This window comes from Myotis brandtii, unplaced genomic scaffold (genome assembly GCF_000412655.1).
Source record: "Myotis brandtii unplaced genomic scaffold, ASM41265v1 scaffold5, whole genome shotgun sequence".
Taxonomy (NCBI): domain Eukaryota; kingdom Metazoa; phylum Chordata; class Mammalia; order Chiroptera; family Vespertilionidae; genus Myotis; species Myotis brandtii.
This window is the reverse complement of record NW_005369060.1, coordinates 2,347,313-2,368,167: the sequence shown is the minus strand read 5'-3', so window position 1 is coordinate 2,368,167 and position 20,855 is coordinate 2,347,313. Positions and strand designations below refer to the sequence as shown.

Genomic DNA, 20,855 nt, shown 5'->3' with positions numbered 1-20,855 from the left:
TGTTGTTTTTATATCATGTTTTTGTTGTTTTCATATCATGTTTTTGTCATTTTTATATCATGCCTCTGTTGTTATATCCTTTTGTTACTGTTTATTTATTAATAAATTTATATATTATTTTCATATACATTTTACTAATTTCCTTTCATCTCTCACACTTCTATTATAGAGAAAGGGCAAATAGCAATATTAAAATATCTCTGCTAACTAATGCCCTTTTAAAAAATATATATATATTTTATTGATTTTTTACAGAGAGGAAGGAAGAGGGATAGAGAGTTAGAAACATCGATGAGAGAGAAACATCGATCAGCTGCCTCCTGCACACTCCCCACTGGGGATGTGCCCGCAACCAAGGTACATGCCCTTGACCAGAATCGAACCCAGTTCCCTTGGGTCCGCAGGCCGATGCTCTATCCACTGAGCCAAACCGGTTAGGGCAATTAATTCCCTTTTAATGTGCAGGAATTTCATGCACCGGGCCACTAGTATGTATATAAAAGGCTAATATGCTAAGTGTCCAACCATCCGACCAGTCGCGCACTGACCACCAGGGGGCAAACACTCATCGCAGGAGCTGCCGAGCTGCAGTGACTTGGCAGCAGCGGTTCTTGGGTGACGCACCCCAAAACCAGAGAGGAGGGAGCCTGATTCCTCGCAGGGCCACGCAATTCCACCTTTGGCCATGGGTTCTGTTGTTACTGGGGCACTGTCGGCCCCGAATCTGATTTACTGCACACTTGAGTTTGCGTTCCACACCTTGTACAACAGCAACTTTGCAGAATACCCTCTCGCACTCCAGGACCCCTCGGGATGTCAGAGAGCGGGTTTCAGCCCGATCCCCGCAGGCCAGGCTGAGGATCCCCACCTGCCAGACAGACCCCACTTACTCTGCAGACACCTTGTGAGCCACGGTGCCACCCCAGGTGCAGTCGGCCAGGGAGGGACCACGGGAGGTTAGCTCCAGGGCGTGTCCAGCCCGTCTCACCCAGTCCTGTCCCACTGGCCTCCTTCTAATTAATTTCCTTTCAATGTGCACGAATCCGTGCACTGGGCCTCTAGTATGCATATAAGATCTTTGGTTAATCTCTTACCACCCTTCCCCGTCCCCCCTTCCCTCTTAGATTAATCAACCTGTTCCATGTTTCCATGCCTGTGTGTTGAGCATCTGCCCCCCGGTGGTCAGTGCACATCATAGCTAGTGGTTGGATGTTCACTTAGGCTTTTATATAGAGAGATGATTATTTAACATGTTTTTCTTATTAACTATATTGTTTATTTCTTGAAGGCCAAAGCCTTGTCTTAAACTTTATTATTCAGATTGACACATAGATACTTAATGGCAATTTATTGTTGGTTGATTTCAGGTGTATTTGGAAGTCCAAATTCAGCACCAGCAACCTGTAGCCAATCAGTGATATCTTCTGTGGAAAATGGGTATAAATTTTCAGTTAAACAAAGCATTGAACCACCATCAGGGATTTATGGAAAAGCAGTCCAACAAAGTATTCCATCATATCTTGATGTTGAGAATGAAAAAGATGTAAGGTTATTTGCTTAATTATTAGAGTAACTTTAAGCCTATCATACATTATTGTTTTGTATATGTCTGATTTGGGTTGGTGAAAGTGTTCCAGTTAAAAATTTTTTAATTGCAATGTAATTGAAAATTCTGATGCTCAATTTTTTAAATAATAAATTATTATTTTTTCCACCAAATATGTTCATGTTCTGGTATGTAGCATCTAGTGTATTTTATACTTTATGTTACTTTATGTATGTACATGTGTATGTGTACAGACTAATATCCTCAGGCACAAATTTTGTTGGATATTAGCTCTATGTAATTCTATTCTATTTTAGAATTCCTGAAGTAAGAACTAAGAAATGTATGATTTATATTATATATAGACATTTAATGCCTATATACAGTTGTCTGAGATTAAGATAGTTATTTTAAATGTCAAAGTCCCTGAATACTTTCAGATATTTCAACTTTTTAATGCAGATCAAACTTTCTGTGTCAAAATCTACCTTTGGCAAGATGAAACAAAAGAGAAAAGAGGAAAAGGAACTTTTTGACATTAAAGATTGTGAAAAGAAGAAACATAATCCCTGGGAGGAAATGAAACATACAGGAACTGAAAAAATGATATCAGAAAGTAAGTGGAATTTAGCTTTTGGTGTGCTTTTTTAACAATAATATTCTGGAGCTAGTGTAATGAGGTTTTACTTAGGGTTATATATGGCTAATAGTGGAATATGTTGAACTATAATGCTGAAATTTATAAAACCCAGTAGCTATTATAAATATTAATTATTACTCATAAGCAGGAGGTGACTGATTGTTTTTCTCTTTTCTAGACTTAAATATTTTTGGAGATGAGGTGGGAATATCAAAAAATGAGAGTTCCTCTTTAGAAAACATTACCTTTAACCCTCCATTGAAAGGAGGGGCCAGTTTAAAAAGGTCACCATCTCTAGTGTTTTCAGATTCAGGTAAGTCACTTGTTTAAATGTAAAGAGTAATGTCACTATGCTTGTTGAGGTTAAAAGACCACATCTGGTTCAGCTCATTGGTGATGGAGAGAACACTAAACTAGTAGGAGTCATTAGACAGACCTGGCTTTTTAAGTATCAATTCTGCCTTTTAATTAGCTTTGTGACCTGAAAACAGGCCTCATTTTCTGTCTTTATAAATATCTACATTATCTCAAAGATCCAGATTATCGCAAAGATTTCTTCCATGCTCCCTGCAAATATTCCTGTTTCATTGAATAGAGTTTTTCCATTTTACAGGTAAGATAACAGAGATTTTGAAGCTGGTTTATATTAGGGCATGATTTTTTAAAATTATATTTATCATTTATTCAGCCTCTCATTGAGTATTTACAAGGTTCCATACCTGGCCAAACGTAGGCTCTATGTTTCCTGTATTGTTTTGTTTTTTATTTTATTTTATTGATTTCAGAGAAAGGAAGAGAGAGGGAAAGAGGGATAGAAACATCAATGATGAGAGAGAATCACTGATCGGCTGCCCCCTGCACGTCCACTACTGGGGATTGAGCCCACAACCCTGCATGTGCCCTGACCAGAAATCAAACCATGATCTCCTGGTTCATGGATCCACACTCAACCCCTGAGCTACACCTGCCGGGCTCCTGTATTGTTTTTAAAAATATTAAAAAGGTCTTAGGTATAGTAGCAACTTGGTAAAATCAGAGGTTGAACTGAAATATTGTGAGAACTATAACAAACATTAAGGATTATTGCTTATTAGCTAGGTTTATTATTAATTACTTCTAAGGAATAAACTGTGTGAACTATAATAAACATTCTTTAATTTATGTTGGGTCTAAAGTCAAGGTATCAACAAAAAAAACAAGTATGAAAAATAAATATTTAACCTTCTCAAAGATAAATATAAAAAAATATTTGAGCTAGATGAATGTCTGAGGTTTTTCCTAGCTTGTAATTCTTTTATAATGCAAGAAGTTGTGAAAACTTAAAAAATTCTGTATCCTCAAATTCAGAATGATGATTACCAAAAGAGGGGAGGAGGGTGAAATAGGTGAGAAGAGTCAAAAGATACAAACTTCCAGTTATAAAATAAATAAGAACTGGTTAAGTGTAGACAGGCTATTGGGAGAAAAACCCACAAAACATCTTACCTACACTAGTAGTTAACAGTACCAAATAGTACAAAATAGCAATAAGTCATAATTATGTTTTTTTAATATGTCTTTATTGATTTTAGAGAGAGGAAGGGAGAGGGGTAGAGAGATAGAAGCATCTATAGAGAGAAACATTGATTAGCTGCCTCCTGCGTGCCCCCTACTGGGATTGAGCCCACAACTCAGGCATGTGTCCTGACTAGGAATCGAACCAGTGACCTCTTGGTTCGTGGGTTGAAGCTCAACCCAAATCATAAATTTATAAGTATTCATTCTTATTAGAGACATCACCTAATTCCGTTATTTTGCCTATAATGGAGGCTTCACAGATTGTGTTTCTAGGAAGTATAAGGAGAGTGCATCCTTGAAGTCACCCTGGTATTATTTGAGCAGAAGAATATGCTTACAAGATAAATACAAAAGGTGAAAGTAAACTTTTATTTATTTTTTGTTAATCCTCATCTGAGAATATTTTTTCCATTGATTTTTAGAGAGAGTGGAAGGCAGGAAGGGAGAAGAGGAGGAGGAGAGAGAGAGAGAAATATCCATGTGAGAGAGACACATCGATTGGTTGCCACCTGCAGGCACCCTGACCAGGGCCAGGTATCAAATCTGCAACCCAGGAACCCATGTCTAACCACTTAACACACTAGCCAGGGCTGAAAGCAAACTTTTAGGAACTATTCTAACAGTTTTGACATTGCCATGACACTTTTATTGTATTTTATAAGAGTATTAGTCTACAATATGGTGGAAGTTTAAAAAAAAAACAATTTAGTTTGAGCATTATTGCTTTAGATTTATATTCTATACAACTCCTGTTCAAGACTAAAATTTTGTTTAGTTTTCTTTCTTTTTTTTTTTCCACGTGAAAATGCTAAAGATACTGATATAACTGCAAGGTTGAAAATTTGGTATTTATCTACATCTCTTTCATAATGAGTTATTCTCTCTCTAACTTAGGTGGAGTATAGAAAGGGAATCCTTAAAACTTTAGCATCAGTTTCTTCATAATCCTTTTTTTTTAAATATATATTTTATTGATTTTTTACAGAGAGAAAGGGAAAGGGACAGAGAGTTAGAAACATCGATGAGAGAGAAACATTGATCAGCTGCCTCCTGCACACCCCCTACTAGGGATGTGCCCGCAACTGAGGTACATGCCCTTGACCGGAATCGAACCTGGGACCTCTCAGTCCACAGGCCAATGCTCTATCCACTGAGCCAAACCGGTTACGGCTTCATAATTCTTTATAATAAAAGGGTAATATGCAAATCAACTGAACGGCAGAACGTCCAGTTGCTATGACGCGCACTGACCACCAGGGTGCAGACACTCAACACAGGAGCTGCCCCCAGCCCGCAGGCCCCTATCGCTGGATGGGGCCTGCCTGCCAACCTCTCGGTCCCTTCCCCCTGGGGCAGGATCCAATTGCCCGATGAGAAACAGGGAACGGGGTGGGTGGTGGCAGACGTGGGCGGCGCCACGTGGGTCTAAAGTCAAGGTATCAACAAAAAAACAAGTATGAAAAATAAATATTTAACCTTCTCAAAGATAAATATAAAAAATATTTGAGCTAGAGGCCAAGGCCCCTGCCCCACTGGTAACCCCACATACAGAGGGCAACCCGTGACAGGGGACGGAGCCAGCCAGCGGGTGGGAACAGCCAACCTCTCGGTCCCTGCCCCATTGACCCTAACGGTGGAACGACCAGAACAACCACTCAACCAGTCACTATGAGGCACACTGAGCACCTCTCAGTACCTTTCCCCAGCCAGCAGGCTCTGATCGCCCAATGGTGAACAGGGAACCAGGGGTGGGTGGCGATGGGCGGTGGGCACCAGGGCCAGCACGAATTTCGTGCGCTGGACCTCTAGTGTAAGAATAATATAACTATCAGATAGGGTTCCTGAATGAATGAAATTAGATAATGTAAATTAAGCACTTAGCACAATACTAGGCAAATTCTCAAATAATAGCTAGTATTTTGTATTTGTTATTTTTGGGGGGTTATGAAATTCCCAATTTGGAGGTTTTTATTTATACATACCAGGCTTACATATGAAACCTAATAAGGTTATAATCTGAATCATACCAAAAAAAATTTTTTTTTAAATGAGGGTGCTTGCTTTGGCAGCACATGTACTAAAATTGGAATAATACAGAGAAGATTAGCCTGGCCCCTGTGCAAGTATGACACCCAAATTCATGAAGCATTCTATATTTTTATACAAAGTAATATTGAGTATAAACTGTAATTGAAAAAAAAATTTTAAGAAAAATAAAATGAGGACTATTCTTTTGAAAAATTTTATTTGTTTTAAATATGTTTTTATTCATTTTTAGAGAGAGAGGAAGGGAGAGAGATAGAAAGATAGAAACATTGATGGGTGACAGAGAAGCATCATCGATTGGCCACATCCTGCACGCCCCCTTCCCCGCCACTGGGGATCAACCCCACAACACAGGCATGTGCCCTGATTGGAATGGAACCAATGACCTCCTGGCTCATGGATCAACGTTCAGCCACTGAGCCACACCGGCTAGGTTAAAATTTATTGATTTGAGAGAGAGAGAGAGAAATGGAGAGATTGGAGCCTGCCCCCGGGAGAAGGGACCGAGAGGTTGGCCAGCAGGCCCCATCCAGTGATTTGTTGTTCCACTTATTTATGCATTCATTGGTTGCTTCTTGTATGTGCCCTGACTGGAGATCAAACCTACAACCTTGCCCTGGCCGGTTTGGCTCAGTGGATAGAACATCGACCTGTGGACTGAAGGGTCCCGGGTGCAGTTCCGGTCAAGGGCATGTACCTTGATTGTGAAGGACATGTACCTTGATTGTGGGAACATCCCCAGTAGGAGGTGTGCAGGAGGCAGCTGATTGATGTTTCTCTCTCATCGATGTTTCTAACTCTCTATCCTTCTCCCTTCCTCTCTGTAAAAAATCAATAAAATATATATTTTTTTAAAAAGTAAAGTTTTAAATAGCTTTGGTATGTGGATATTACAATTTTGTTGGAGACTAAACTAATAGCACTAGTTCCTATATGAAATATTCTAGAGTATTATCAGAATACCATTTGTATTCTGTGATGCTTGATTTAATTTTTTTTAATTTTTTTAAATCTTTATTGTTGAGATTATTACAGATGTCCCTCTTTTTTCTCCCCATTGCCCCCTTCCACCTGGTTCCCGCTCCACCCCAGGCCTTCGCCACCCAATTGTTTGTGTCCATTGGTAATGCATATATGCATATAAGATCTTTGTGTAATCTCTTCCCAACCCTTCACTCTTCTTCCCTCTAAGAATCATCAATCTGTTCCATTTCCATCCTGCTGATTCTATTTTATTCACCAGTTTATTCTGTTAATTAGATTTCTTATTTGTTTATTTTGATTTTTAGATTCAATTGTTAATAGGTATATATTTATTGCCATTTTGTTGTTCATATTTTTATCTTTCTTCTTCTTTTTCTTCTTCATGCTCTTCTTAAAGAATACCCTTCAGCATTTCATGTAATACTGGTTTGGTGATGATGAACTCCTTTAGCTTTTTCTTGTCTGTGAAGCTCTTTATCTGACCTTCAATTTTTTTTTTAAATATATTTTATTGCTTTTTTACAGAGAGGAAGGGAGAGAGAGAGTTAGAAACATCGATGAGAGAAACATCGATCAGCTGCCTCCTGCACATCCCCCACTGGGGATGTGCCCGCAACCCAGGCACATGCCCTCGACCGGAATCGAACCCGGGACCCCTCAGTCCGCAGGCCGACGCTCTATCCACTGAGCCAAACCGGTTTCGGCCTGACCTTCAATTTTAAATGATAGTTTGCTGGGCAGAGTGATCTTGGTTGTAGGTCCTTGCTATTCATCACTTTGAATATTTCTTGCCACTCACTTCTGGCCTGCCAAGTTTTTGTTGAGTAATCAGCTGACAGTTATATGGGCACTCCCTTGTAGGTAACTGCTTTTCTCTTGCTGCTTTTAAGGTTCTCTCTTTGTCTTTAGCCCTTGGCATTTTAATTATGATGTGTCTTGATGTGAGCCTCTTTGGGTTCTTCTTGTTTGGCATTCTCTGTGCTTCCTGAACTTTTAAGCCTATTTCTTTCACCAGGTAGGGGAAGTTTTCTGTCATTATTTCTTCAAATAGGTTTTCAATATCTTGCTCTCTCTTTTCTCCTTCTGGCACCCCTATAATGTGAGTGTTGGTATGCTTGAAGTTGTCCCAGAGGCTCCTTACACTACCTTCATATTTTTGGATTCTATTTTCTTTTTGCTCTTCTGGTTGGGTGTTTTTTGTTTCCTCATATTTTAAATCATTGATTCTCAGAATCCTTTAGTGTACTGTTGAATCCCTGTATGTTATTCTTTATTTCAGTCAGTGTATACTTAATTTCTGACTGGTCCTTTTCCTTTTTTTTTTGGAGGTTTCTAGAAGATTCTTGAGTAATCTTATAACCGTGGTTTTGAACTCTATATCCAGTAGTTTGCTTTCTTTCATTTGTGACAAGTTTCTTTGTCTCTGCATTTTGGCTGCTTCCCTGTGTTTGTTTCTGTGTATTGGGTAGAGTTGCTGGAGTTGGTAGAGTGACCTGGTGTAGTAGGGGTTCTATAGGGCCCAGTGGCTCAGCCTCCCAGTCACCTGAGCTGGGAGATCTAGCCCTTTGTGGGCTGTGAGCACAGTCTTGTTGTAGTTGAGACTTGATTGCTGTTGGTGTCACTGGGAGAAATTGACTTACAGGCCAATTGGCTATGAGGACCAGATGAAACTACAGTGGGAGAGCTGCTGTGCAGGAGAAACCCCTATGGGGCAAGACTTGCTTCAGTGAGGCTGTGCCTTCCTGCTCACTGAGTCTGCCCCTTGAGTGTGTTGCTTACGGATGTGTAGAGTTGTAACCTGGTATGGTCTGAGGGAAGTGCAAAGTCAGCCACTGCCTGGGGCCACCCAGGAGGAACTACAGATCTGCAGATTCCTCCTCTTTGTATCAGGTTTGGAAACGCCCAGATGAGGCCCAGCTATGAAGCAAGGCATGCTGGTGCTGGTGTCAGGTCTTAGGCCTTTTATTGATAGGTTTGGGGCTCCCTGACCCAGCTGCAGCATGTCTGACAGATTTTAGCCTGAGCAAGGACAGGTCATTCATATGCAAAAGCTGCTGCACACAGCGTGGGTGTGGTTGTAAATTGGATGAGACAAGGTCTTAAGGAATCACTAGGGTGGAGCAAACAGGAATGGCTGCCAGTCAGCCCAGCATAGGAACAATGATCCCTTCGAGCACCTCCATCTGGGAGAAAGCTGTCCCTGAGTTCCTGCCCCAATGCCAAACAATCCAGTTCCTTCTTGTATGTGTCTGTGTTCCCCAGAGCCTCACCCTGGTGCTGGAGCTCAGAGGAAGTGGGACCTTCTAAGTTCAGTTCATGGTGCTGGCCTTTTAAGAGGAACAGCTGGGTCTCCAGCAGCCTCTGTGTCACTGAGCCCCAATTCGCACTGGTTTTTACAGCCCATCGTTCTTAATGCCCATAGGAACTTCTTTTCCCAGCCTTAGGACTCTGGGCTGGGGGGCTGGTGTAGGACTGGGACCCCTTGCTCGTTACTGGCAACCTCCACAGTGACAATCTCCCTCCCAATTAAAAAGCAGTGCACTTGGTGAAAAAGCCCATGGGTGCCAGACCAACCCGTTCTGCACCTCCTACCAGCCTCAGTGTATTTTCTTCTTTACTTCTCTAGTTGTAGGACTTCCATTCAGCCAGCTTTCCAGCAGTTCTGGATGATGGTTGTTCTATTTTAGTTGTAATTTTGATGTGGTTGTGGGAGGCGACGAGTACATGTGTTTACCTACGCCACCATCTTCCTCGATCTCCAGTTGATTCTTGATTTAATGTTTTTTCTTTTAGGTGAAGCGTCTCCTGGAGCCATTCCACAGTATAAAGAAAGGATGTCTTCTGTCACTCTTAGTCCAGAAATTATGGATTCATCAGAACTACGGCCATTTTCTAAACCAGATATAGCGCTAATAGAAGCCTTGAAGCTTTTAGCTGATGAGGATTGGTAAGTTCACCATTATTTTCTTTTTAACAAGTTTTTTTTTTAAGATTTTTAAATTGATTTTTAGAAAGAGAGGAAGGGAGGGGGAGAGGGAGAGGGAGAGAGAAACATCACTGTGAGAATGGAACATCTCTCTGCTTCCTCCTGCGCACCCCCAACCAAGGATCTAGCCTGCAACCAAGGCATGTGCCCTGACCAGAAATTGAACCACAATCTGCAGGTCACAGCTCAAGGAGGGAGAAACCATCTCAAAATCAACAGAGATGGAGATGGAGCTGGAAGTTTGGGATGTCGATGGTAGATAGAGTATGCAGGGCAGAATGCCAGAGAGAATAGAGCTCCACAAAGAACTTCAGAGGCCATCAGAGGAATCTTCTCAAATTTTTATCTGAGAACTGGTCAGGGCATGCATGTAAGTAAATTACCTGATCCCAGAACAAGGGCCATTCAAAGAAGTATAGGTAACAATCCCTAGAGCATATACAATACCAAGAATACCTCCTGTTCCTACCAGCAGAGTGGAAAACTTCATAATTCACAAAGCTTTGGATCGAACATTCAGAAGAATTTTGCTTCATGCAGTGGTTCTCAACCTTCCTAATGCCACGACCCTTTAATACAGTTCCTCGTGTTGTGGTGACCCCCAACCATAAAATTATTTTCGTTGCTACTTCATAACTGTAATTTTGCTACTGTTATGAATCGTAATGTAAATATCTGATATGCAGGATGTATTTTCATTGTTCGCCACCCACGGGTTGAGAACCGCTGACTATGGAATGAATAAACTCTAAGGTAAAGACCGGATTGGTCCCACCAAACAAAGCAAGGCCTGAGGTCATCAAATTTTCCAAATAACTACATCCCAGTACAAATTTCAAAAATATTTATAGAAATACAATATCCAAGGTAAAATTCACAATGTCTGGCATCCAATAAAAAATTGCCAGGCAGCCCTCGCTGGCTTGGCTCAATAGTTGGAGTGTCAGCCCATGGACTGAAGAGTCTCGGGTTCGATTCCCATCAAGGGCACATACCTCAGTTGCAGGCACGATACTCCACTCTGGTCAAAACTCATGCGGGAGGCAGCTAATTGATGTCTCTCACATCAATGTTTCCCTCTCCTCCCCCCCCTTCTTACATTCTCTCTAAAAATCAATGAGGAAAAATAATATCCTCCAGTCAGGATTAACAAAAATTGCCAGGCATGCAAAGAAGTAGGAAAATACAACCTATAATGAGAAGAAAAAAAATTAAACAATTGAAACTAATGCCAAAAGGATACAGATGGAAGAATTCATAGACAAGGACATTATAACTATAGTTATCGTTCTAATCCGTGTGTTAAAGAAACTAGAAGAAGCCCTGGCCAGATAGCTCAGTCACTTAGAGTGTCGTCCCCATATGCCGAGGTTGCAGGTTTGATCTCCAATCAGGGAACATACAAGAAGCAACCAATGAATGCATAAATAAGAGGAACAACAAATTGATGTTTCTTTCTCTTGTTTTCCCTCCCTTCCTCTCTCCCTGTAACATCAATAAATTTTTTAAAAATTAAAGAAGCTAAAAGAAAGATATGAACAGAGAAACAGTGAGCTGTAGGACAACTTGCAAAATTCCTTTAGCCATATAATGTAACATGGTTAAGGGAAGTGATATCCCATCATATTTGCCATCAAGGAAAGGGTCTTATACAGATGTATACACCAGGAGAGGAATCATGTGGTGGCATTTTAAAATTCTGCTTATAACATCAGGAATAAAGAGGGTCATTTTATAATGAAAAAGGGTAATTCATCAAGAGTTCATAGCAATCCTAAACTTTTATTTACCATATAACAAAGCTTCAAAATACATTAAGCAAAAACTGGTAGACCTACAAGGAGAAGTAAACAAATTCACATTATAGTTGGAACTTCAATAACCCTCTGTCATTAACTGACAGAACTAGTAGAAAGGAAATCAATGAGTATATAGAAAACTTGAACACTATAGAACTAATTGAGATTATAGAACACTCTATCTAAAACAGTGATGGCGAACCTATGACACGCATGTCAGAGGTGACACGTGAACTCATTTTTTTGGTTGATTTTTCTTTGTTAAATGGCATTTAAATATATAAAATAAATATCAAAAATATAAGTCTTTGTTTTACTATGGTTGCAAATATCAAAAAATTTCTATACGTGACACGGCACCAGAGTTAAGTTAGGGTTTTTCAAAATGCTGACACGCCGAGCTCAAAAGGTTCACCATCACTGGCCTAGGTCAATGTTAGGTTGTTGAAGAACTGCACGATTCCTGACCCACAAGGTGGGAAATTGAGTTTAAAACTTTCCCACAAAGAAAACTCCAGGCTCAGATAATTTCATTAGTGCATTATTCCAAATATTTAAGGAAGAAATCAACTCTACACAATATTCTAAAACATTGAAGATGTTAGAGTACTCTCCATCTAATTCTTTGAGGCCAGTATTACCCTGATATCAAAGCCATACAAAGACAAAAAAAGAAAACTACAGAATTATACCCAATATATCTCATGAACATAGATGCAAAAATTCTTAAAACAAAACTTTTTATTTCCCCTTCTCCTAGTCCCAAATCTGCTTCCCACCAGTATTTACCATCTTAATTAATCCCCCTGCCATGGACATTTATTTGTTCGTACTAAGTGAGTGTTAACTTTTTCTCATTTCTTCCCATTTCATCAGTTTTACTGTTTATAAAACATGTCCTAAACCCATTCACATACTGCAATCTCTGCTGCTATTTTTCTCTAAGCCACAATTGCCTCTCACCTGGCTATAGCAGTGTGATCGCTAGTTTCCATGCATCCATTATTTGCCCATTTCATACAACAGCCAGAGAGATGCTTTTAAAACATAAATCAGACCATGGAATTCCCTCATGAAAAAACCCTCCAGTGGCTCTCTAAAACACAGAAAAAAAATTTTTTTAACTGGTCACTATAGCTTACAGGGTCCTTTAACTGCTTACTATAACTTTCAGGGTCCTTCATTATCTGTCTCTTGTATCTTTTTTTTTGGAAACTTTATTGTTGAGAGTATTACAGATGTTCCCCTTTTTTTCCCCAATGCCCCACTTCACCTGGTTTCTGCCCCACCCCAGGCCTTCACCACCCTATTGTCTGTGTCCATAGGTAATGCATATTCTATATAATAAAAGCCCAGCGACTGAATGGCAGAACAACCAGAACAACCGGTCAACCAGTCGCTATGACGCTCACTGTCCACCAGGGGAAAGATGCTCAATGCAGGAGCTGCCCCCTGGATGTGCACTCCCACAGTGGGAGCACCGCTTACCTGACAGGGATGAGCAGCTGTGCCCACATCGGGAGCAGCCACTCAGAGGGCGGGTCCACAGCTGCTCGGCTGAGCCAGATGAGCGCTCCCACAGCGGGTGGATCCCCACAGGCCACACCCCTCACAAGTGCACGAATCCCATGCACCAGGCCTCTAGTATGCATATAAGATCTTTGGTTAATCTCTTCGCACCGCTCCTACCCCCCTGCCCTCTGAAATGTGTCAGTCTGTTTCATGTTTCCATGCCTCTGGTTCTATTTTATTCATCAGTTTATTTTGTTCATTAGATTTCTTGTTCACTTATTTTTATTTTTAGATTCAATTGTTGATACATATATGTTTATTGCCATTTTGTTGTTCATATTTTTCTTCTTCCTCTTTCTCTTCTTCAAGAATACCCTTCAAGCCGAACCGGTTTGGCTCAGTGGACAGAGCGTCGGCCTGCGGACTGAAGGGTCCCAGGTTCGATTCCGGTCAAGGGCATGTACCTTGGTTGCGGGCACATCACCACTGGGGGGCTTGCAGGAAGCAGCTGATTGATGTTTCTAACTCTCTATCCCTCTCCCTTCCTCTCTGTAAAAAATCAATAAAATATATTTTTTTTAAAAAGAATACCCTTCAACATTTCATATAATACTGGTTTGGTGGTGATGAACTCCTTTAGCTTTTTCTTGTCTGTGAAGCTCTTTATCTGACCTTCAATTTTAAATGATAGCTTTGCTGGGTAGAGTAATCTTGGTTGTAGGTCCTTGCTATTCATCACTTTGAATATTTCTTGCCACTCCCTTCTGGCCTGCCAAGTTTCTATTGAGTAATCAGCTGACAGTTGTATGGTGCTCCCTTGTAGGTAACTAACTGCTTTTATCTTGCTGCTTTTAAGATTTTGTCTTTAACCCTTGGCACTTTAATTATGATGTGTCTTGGTGTGGGCCTCGTTAGGTTCATCTTGTGTGGGATTTTCTGCGCTTCCTGGACTTGTAAGTTTATTTCTTTCACCAGGTAGGGGAAGTTTTCTGTCATTATTTCTTCAAATAGGTTTCAATATTTTGCTCTTTCTCTTCTCTTCTGGCAACACCTTCCTTCCCCCACCCCCATCCCCAACCCCCTGGCTAATGTGAATGTTGGTACGCTTGAAGTTGTCCCAGAGGCTCCTTACACTATCTTCATATTTTTGGATTCTTTTTTCTTTTTTGTTTTTCTGATTGGGTGTTTTTTGCTTCCTCATATTCCAAATTGTTGATTTTACTCTCAGAATCCTCTACTCTACTGTTGAATTCCTGTAAATTATTTTTTATTTCAGTTAGTGTATGCATAATTTCTGACTTGTCCTTTATCATGTCTTTGAAATTCTCACTAAGATCCTTGAAAGTCTCACTAAATCCCTTGAAGCAAGCTCTCATTAAGATCCTTGAGTAGTAACCTTAGAACCATTGTTTTGAATTCTGCATCCAGTAGCTTGCCTGCTTCCATTTCTTTCATTTTTGACATGTTTCTTTGTCTCTGTATTATGGCTGCTTCTCTGTGTTTCTATGTATTAGGTAGAGCTGCTCTGTCTCCTGGAGATGGTAGAGTGGCCGCGTGTAGTAGGTGTCCTGTAGAGCCCAGTGGCTCAGCCTCCTCAGTCACCTGAGCTGACTGAGCTTGCTAGGTCCACCCCTGTGTTGGCTGTGTGAGCAATCTTGTAGTTGAGCCTCGATTGCTGTTGGTGTCACTGGGAGGAACTGACTTCCAGGCCAATTGGCTGTGAGGACTAGGTGAAACTACAGTGGGAGAGCTGCTGTGCAGGAGAAACTCCTATAAAGCAGGACTTGCTTCCATGAGGCTTTGCTGCTCACTGAGCCTGCCCGTTGAGTGTGTTGCTTACTGATGTGTAGAGTTGTAATCCAGTATGGTCTGAAGCTGTCCACCGGGTGCACTGGCTCTGGGGCCCCCAGGGAGGTGCAAAGTCAGCCACTGCCTGAGGCCACCTGGCAGGAGCCACAGAGCGATCTGCTGATGGCTGCTATTTGTATTGGGCTTGGAAGAGCCCAGGCGAGGCCCAGCTCTGAAGCAAGGCAGGCTGCTACTAGTGCTGGGTCTTGGGCCTCTTATTGATAGGTTTGGGGCATGGTGATGCCAGCTGCTGCTTGTTTGAGAGATTTTCAAAAAGTCTGAGGCCATTCATATGGAAAAGCCACTGCAAACACAGTTTGGGTGGGGCTGGCAAATTGGATGGGACAGGGTCTCAGGGAATCACCAAAGCAGAACAAACAGTGTGGATCACCCTGAAGGAAACTCAGATATGGCTGCCAGTCTGCCCTGCGGGGGCGGGGGGGGGGGGGGGGAGTACCAGCATAAGAACAATTACCCCTGTGAGCACCCTCTCCCCCAGCATGGGAGAGCTGCCCCTGAGTTCCTGCCCCAATGCCATACAATCCAGTTCCTCCCCTTATGTCCCTGGGTTCCCCAAATTCACTGTCAGACACTGAAGCTTGGAGGAAGCAGGACCTTGTAAGTTCATGGCCCTTTAAGCAGAACTGCCTGGGGCTCTAGCAGACTTGGTATCATTCAGCCACAATCCCCACTGGTTTTTACTGCTTGAAGTTACGGGGACTTCTCATCTTGGCTCCAGAACCCTGGGCTGGGGGTCTGGTGTGGGGCTGGGACCCCTTGCTTTTCACGAGTGGCCTCCTCAGCCAAGATATCCCTCCCAATTTAAAAAAAAACAAAACACCACACCTGGGTGTCGGACCAGCCCGTTCCATTCCTCCTACCAGTCTTGATGTACTTTCTTTACTTCTCTAGTTGTAGGACTTCCATTCAGCCAGCTTTCAGGTGGTTCTGAATGATGGTTGTTCTGTATTTAGTTGTAATTTTGATGTGGTTATGGGAGGTGGTGAGTACTGACGTTTACCTACACCTTTGTCTTGGTTCTCTCCCTTGCCTCTTTTTGTAGCCTCATTCCATGCTCTGCCTTACTTATCCACTCTAGCTATCTAGCTACCACTCTAGCTACACCCAAGCTCATTTCTACCTCAAGATCTTTGTACTTCATTCTTTGAACAGTTTCCCAATGGCTTTCTCTCTCACTTCATTCAGATACCTGCCAAATGTCACCTCAGAAAAGCTTTCTTTCATGACCCTCACTAAAATAGTGTTTTTCCCCATCGTCTTATGCTGCTTCATTTTTTTAAAATATATTTTTATTGATTTCAGAGAGGAAGGGAAAAGGAGAGAGAGATAGAAACATCAACAATGAGAGAGAATCGTTGATTGGCTGCCTCCTACACGCCCCATACTGGGATTGAGCCTGCAACCTCGGCATGTGCCCTTGGCTGGAATCAAACCTGGGACCCTTCAGTCCACAGGCTGACCTCTATCCACTAAGCCAAACCAGCTAGGGCTGCTGCTTTATTTTTAATATTCCATTTTGTGACCTGACCTTATATATTTTTTTCTCATTATAAGATCCATGAGGATAGAGATGTTTTCTCTTTTTCAGATGAACATTTCACATGAAGTTGGAAGGAATCTGTGTTCTGCTGTTGTTGATTGTAGTGTTCTATAAATGTCAAGTAGATCAAGTTGGTTGCTAATGGTTGCTAATGTTTAAGTTTTCTGTGTTCTTACTGATTTTCTGTCTGTTTTATCAATTACTAGGAAAGGGCTTTTGAAATCTCCAACTATAATTGAAGATTTGTTGAAGTTTATTAATTGAAGTTTATTTTTGTTGTTGTTATTTGTTTACTTTTAGCACTTAGATTTTGTTCAGTTGATTTCTGGCTTTTATATTTCTGACCTGAAGTCTTCTGCAATTATTATCTTTGTTCTTCTGTATGTTATGTGTCTTTTTCCATAGCTGCCTTTAAGAATATTCCCTTTAACACTCTTTTTAAGCAATTTGATTCTGATTTCCCATATTGTGGTGTTGGCGGGGGGGAGGTTTGTTTGTTTGTTTGTGATTATCCTTTTTGGGGCTTATTCTTGGATCTGAGAGTTTATAATTTTGACCAAATTTGGAAAAATTTCAGCCACTGTTTTTTAATTTCTTTTTTATACTTCTCTCAACTCCACTTTCTATTTACTTTTATGTGTATAGAATTGGGTTGCTTCTACATCTAAATTGTTACTGTAAACTGTTTTATGCTTATCTATAAAATGAAATTTTTGAACCAGACAGTTAGTTATTAAGTAGGTTTGTTCTTACCACCTTAGAATCTTAGGTCTTTTCTCTCTGTTTTTCATAATTTCTCCAGAGAATTTAACTGCTTAAAAAAATAACCATTAACTTAATATTACTAACTTAGGAAACTCATCTTAGTTCACATTATCAAACCCTCAAGATGAAAACCATCAAATTTGAAATGTTGTATCTAAAATCCAATTGAATCCACCCTGTTGGTGTTAGTATTCACCTACCCTTCATCTGGCTCATTATATTAGATAATGAAAAGAAATACAAGTTATAGAACCACCTATTGGTGGTTTTCTGTTCTTAAATTATATATTCAACAACAAGGTAACAGGTAGTTATTTTTTTTTCCTATTTTTGTTTTACTGTTTCCCTCACCTTTTGTTTGCCATTCCCTTCCCTCCTTTTTAGAAAGAATATGGCACTCTTACTAGGGGACAAACATTTTCCTTTTTATTTACAAAGCATGAACTTAGTTTTTAGTAGTGGTTTTGAATCATGAAAGAGAACTATTAGAGCAAATAACACATTACATATTTTTTTTAATTTGAAGTTCCTACATGATAAGGCAAAATAGGCAAGGTGTCTTCATTGGCAATATTTCATACACAAAAGAAGACATCCTGTTCCAGTTGAGCCTCATTTTAATAAGTGATTTTATCATTTGTTTCTTTTTCCCATAGGGAGAAGAAAATTGAGGGACTGAATTTTATCAGATGCTTAGCTGCTTTTCATTCTGAAATATTGAACACAAAGTTGCATGAAACAAATTTTGCAGTAGTTCAAGAGGTAAACTTATTTTCAGCTGAGTTAAGGATTGTTTAATAACAAAGAATATGTAACATTTATAAAAATTATTAAATGTTTATTTTTAGTACATAAGATAATACATGTTAAAACATGTTATTTTAATAGTAAATTTGGTTTCAAAGTTATTATTACTGATTTTCTTTCAGAATATCAGCAAAATGTACATTTTAGACTTTTTTTTTAGGTGAAAAATTTACGCTCTGGAGTTTCTCGTGCTGCTGTGGTCTGTTTAAGTGATCTTTTCACTTACCTGAAAAAGAGCATGGATCAAGAACTAGATACTACAGTAAAAGTTTTGTTGCATAAAGCAGGAGAATCAAATACATTTATAAGAGAAGATGTTGACAAAGCCTTGAGAGCTATGGTCAGTAATGTAACTCCTGCACGTGCAGTTGTTTCTCTTATCAATGGAGGACAAAGGTAATGTTCAAAATAATCTTGATATGTCCTTAAACTAAAAATGCAGTTGTTTGTAATCTAAGGTATAGAGAAAAACTAGCAGATTCCAGTATTATTTCAGTTGAAAAACATTTATTAAATAATCTGTTTGTGATAAACACTATATTAGGTGCTGAACATACAAAGAATATTATTTTTCTAGTAATATCTACTTTAGTAGATCAAGCACTAAATAAATGTTAGTGATTGAGTTTTTACTTATTTATTTTTAACTTCTTGGGGAGGGATAGGTAATGCAAATAATTTGTCATTTTAGCTTTCAAGGGTGATGAAGGTTAGGAGTAGTTTAATCATTTAACTTTAAAGGTATACCTTTGGATCTTTTTTTTCTGTCTCTTGGATATCATTTGTGCTCTCTTTTCTCTCCCCTAATTATCTTTTCTCGGGTGGTTGCTTGTATTGGGGTTGTCGGTGCCATGGGTGCATTCATGCTTTGTTCCCTTTGGGTCATGTCTTGTTAAGGTGAATATTTTGGAATTAGTGTTCTACATTCTATTTTCATCTTTCCTTTAGCATCCTTTTACTCTACCTCAACTTTACCTTTATGCCAAAACTCTCTTCCTCACTTTTCCCCTTTTGTTGTCCTGTTTCTCTTACCCTATCCCTGCTTTAGATTTTCCCTATTCCTTATTTTTACCCCCTGTTAAAATTTCACCCTACTTATATATCTAATTACCAATCTCCTGCTCTAAATCCATATACACCTCTCTCTTCTCTTTCTTCACTATCCAAAGTTTTTTTTCTCTCTGTCGTTTTGTTGTTGTTTGCTTGATTGTTGAGTATATTGGGGGTTTTTTATGCTTGTTTATGAGATTGTTTTTCTTTTTCTTTTTCTGTTGTATTTTTTTTCCAATTATTTTTTTGCTTTTGTTTTCCCTCGCCTCGCTTGATATTAGTTGTTGTTTGTAGTTTGCATTCATCTCCAGGAATCTGTTGCTGGAATTTGTTGGGATTAGTGGCTGTTCTATTGGAGTTTTCTCCCTATATAAATAGCTTCTTCCCCTCTTCTATTTCATTCTCTCTCTTTCCTCTCTTACTTTTTTTTTCTTTCTCTCCCTTTTCCCAATTTCATTTTTGCACTCTTTTTTTTCCCTCTTTTATCTTTTTCTCTTCTTTCTTCCTTATCCCCTAATTCTCTTTGATCTGGTGGTCACCTTTATTTGGGGTTATTAGTATTGTGAATACATTTGTGTTCAGTGCCTTGTGCATTGTGCTTTGTTGTGTTGTATTTTGTGCCTTTAAATCAACGCAGCAGAGAGAGAACTACATAACCAAACACCTGGAGAAGAGAGATCATGGGGAGACAAAGAAACAGCCCACATATGAAAGAAAAACAGCCATCACCAGAAAAGGAAGTAAACGAAATGGAGGCAATGGAGGCAAGCAACCTGTCAGAGAAAGAATTCAGAGAAATGGTCATAAGGTGGATGAAAAGAATGGAAGACAAATTCAACAATATGTGTAAGAACCAAGAGGAAATGAAGAAGAACCAAGAAGAAATGAAAAATGACATCACTGCTATAAAGAACTCAATAGAAAGCATCAACAGTAGACTAGAAGAAGCAGAGGACCGCATCAGTGAGCTAGAAGACAAGGTAGAAAAAAATACCCAAGCAGAGCAGCTTCTAGAAAAAAAAATTAAAAAGCAGGAGGAGAGCCTAAGAGAACTTTGGGACAACACAAAACGAAATAACAACCGCATAATAGGGGTGCCAGAAAGAGAGGAAACTGAGCAAGGAATAGAAAACCTGTTTGAAAAAATAATGACAGAAAACTTCCCCGATATAGGGAAGAAAAAACTCACACAAATCCAAGAAGCTCACAGAGTCCCAAACAAAATGAACCCCAAAAGACCGACACCAATGCACATTATAATTAAATTGGCAAACACCAACAACAAAGCAAGAATCTTAAAAGCGGCCAGAGAGAGACAGAAAGTTACTTACAAAGGATCCCCCATCAGACCAGCAACGGATTTCTCAACAGAAACACATCAGGCAAGAAGGGAATGGAATGAAATATACAAAGTCATGCAAAGGAAGGGTCTGAATCCAAGAATACTGTATGCAGCAAGGCTATCAATCAAAATTGAGGGTGAAATCAAGAGCTTCACAGACAAAAAAGGACTACAGGAGTTTATTACCACCAAACTAGCAATGCAAGAAATGCTAAAGCTTCTGCTGTAAAAAGAAAAAATAGGAAACAAAAAAGGAGGGGTAAAGAGTAAAAATGACGACAAACAAGTATCTATCAATAATAACTTTAAATGTAAATGGATTAAATGCCCCAATCAAAGGACATAAGGTAACTGAGTGGATAAGAAAACATGACCCATATATCTGCTGTCTACAGGAAACCCACCTCAGAAA

The 20,855-nt window shown here is 39.8% G+C and overlaps 1 protein-coding gene across 3 annotated transcripts in view; it reads left to right on the top strand.

Annotated features, from left to right (window-relative positions):
* The window catches only part of FAM179B (family with sequence similarity 179, member B), a 120,841-nt gene that overhangs the window by 69,319 nt on the left and 30,667 nt on the right, over positions 1-20,855 (top strand). For all 3 annotated transcript variants that reach the window (XM_014548198.1, XM_014548196.1, XM_014548199.1), the window contains exons 10-15: positions 1,368-1,543; positions 2,009-2,162; positions 2,365-2,499; positions 9,567-9,720; positions 17,901-18,006; positions 18,212-18,447. In XM_014548198.1, the coding sequence (XP_014403684.1) occupies positions 1,368-1,543; positions 2,009-2,162; positions 2,365-2,499; positions 9,567-9,720; positions 17,901-18,006; positions 18,212-18,447 (961 nt within the window). The remainder of the gene's footprint in view (positions 1-1,367; positions 1,544-2,008; positions 2,163-2,364; positions 2,500-9,566; positions 9,721-17,900; positions 18,007-18,211; positions 18,448-20,855) is intronic.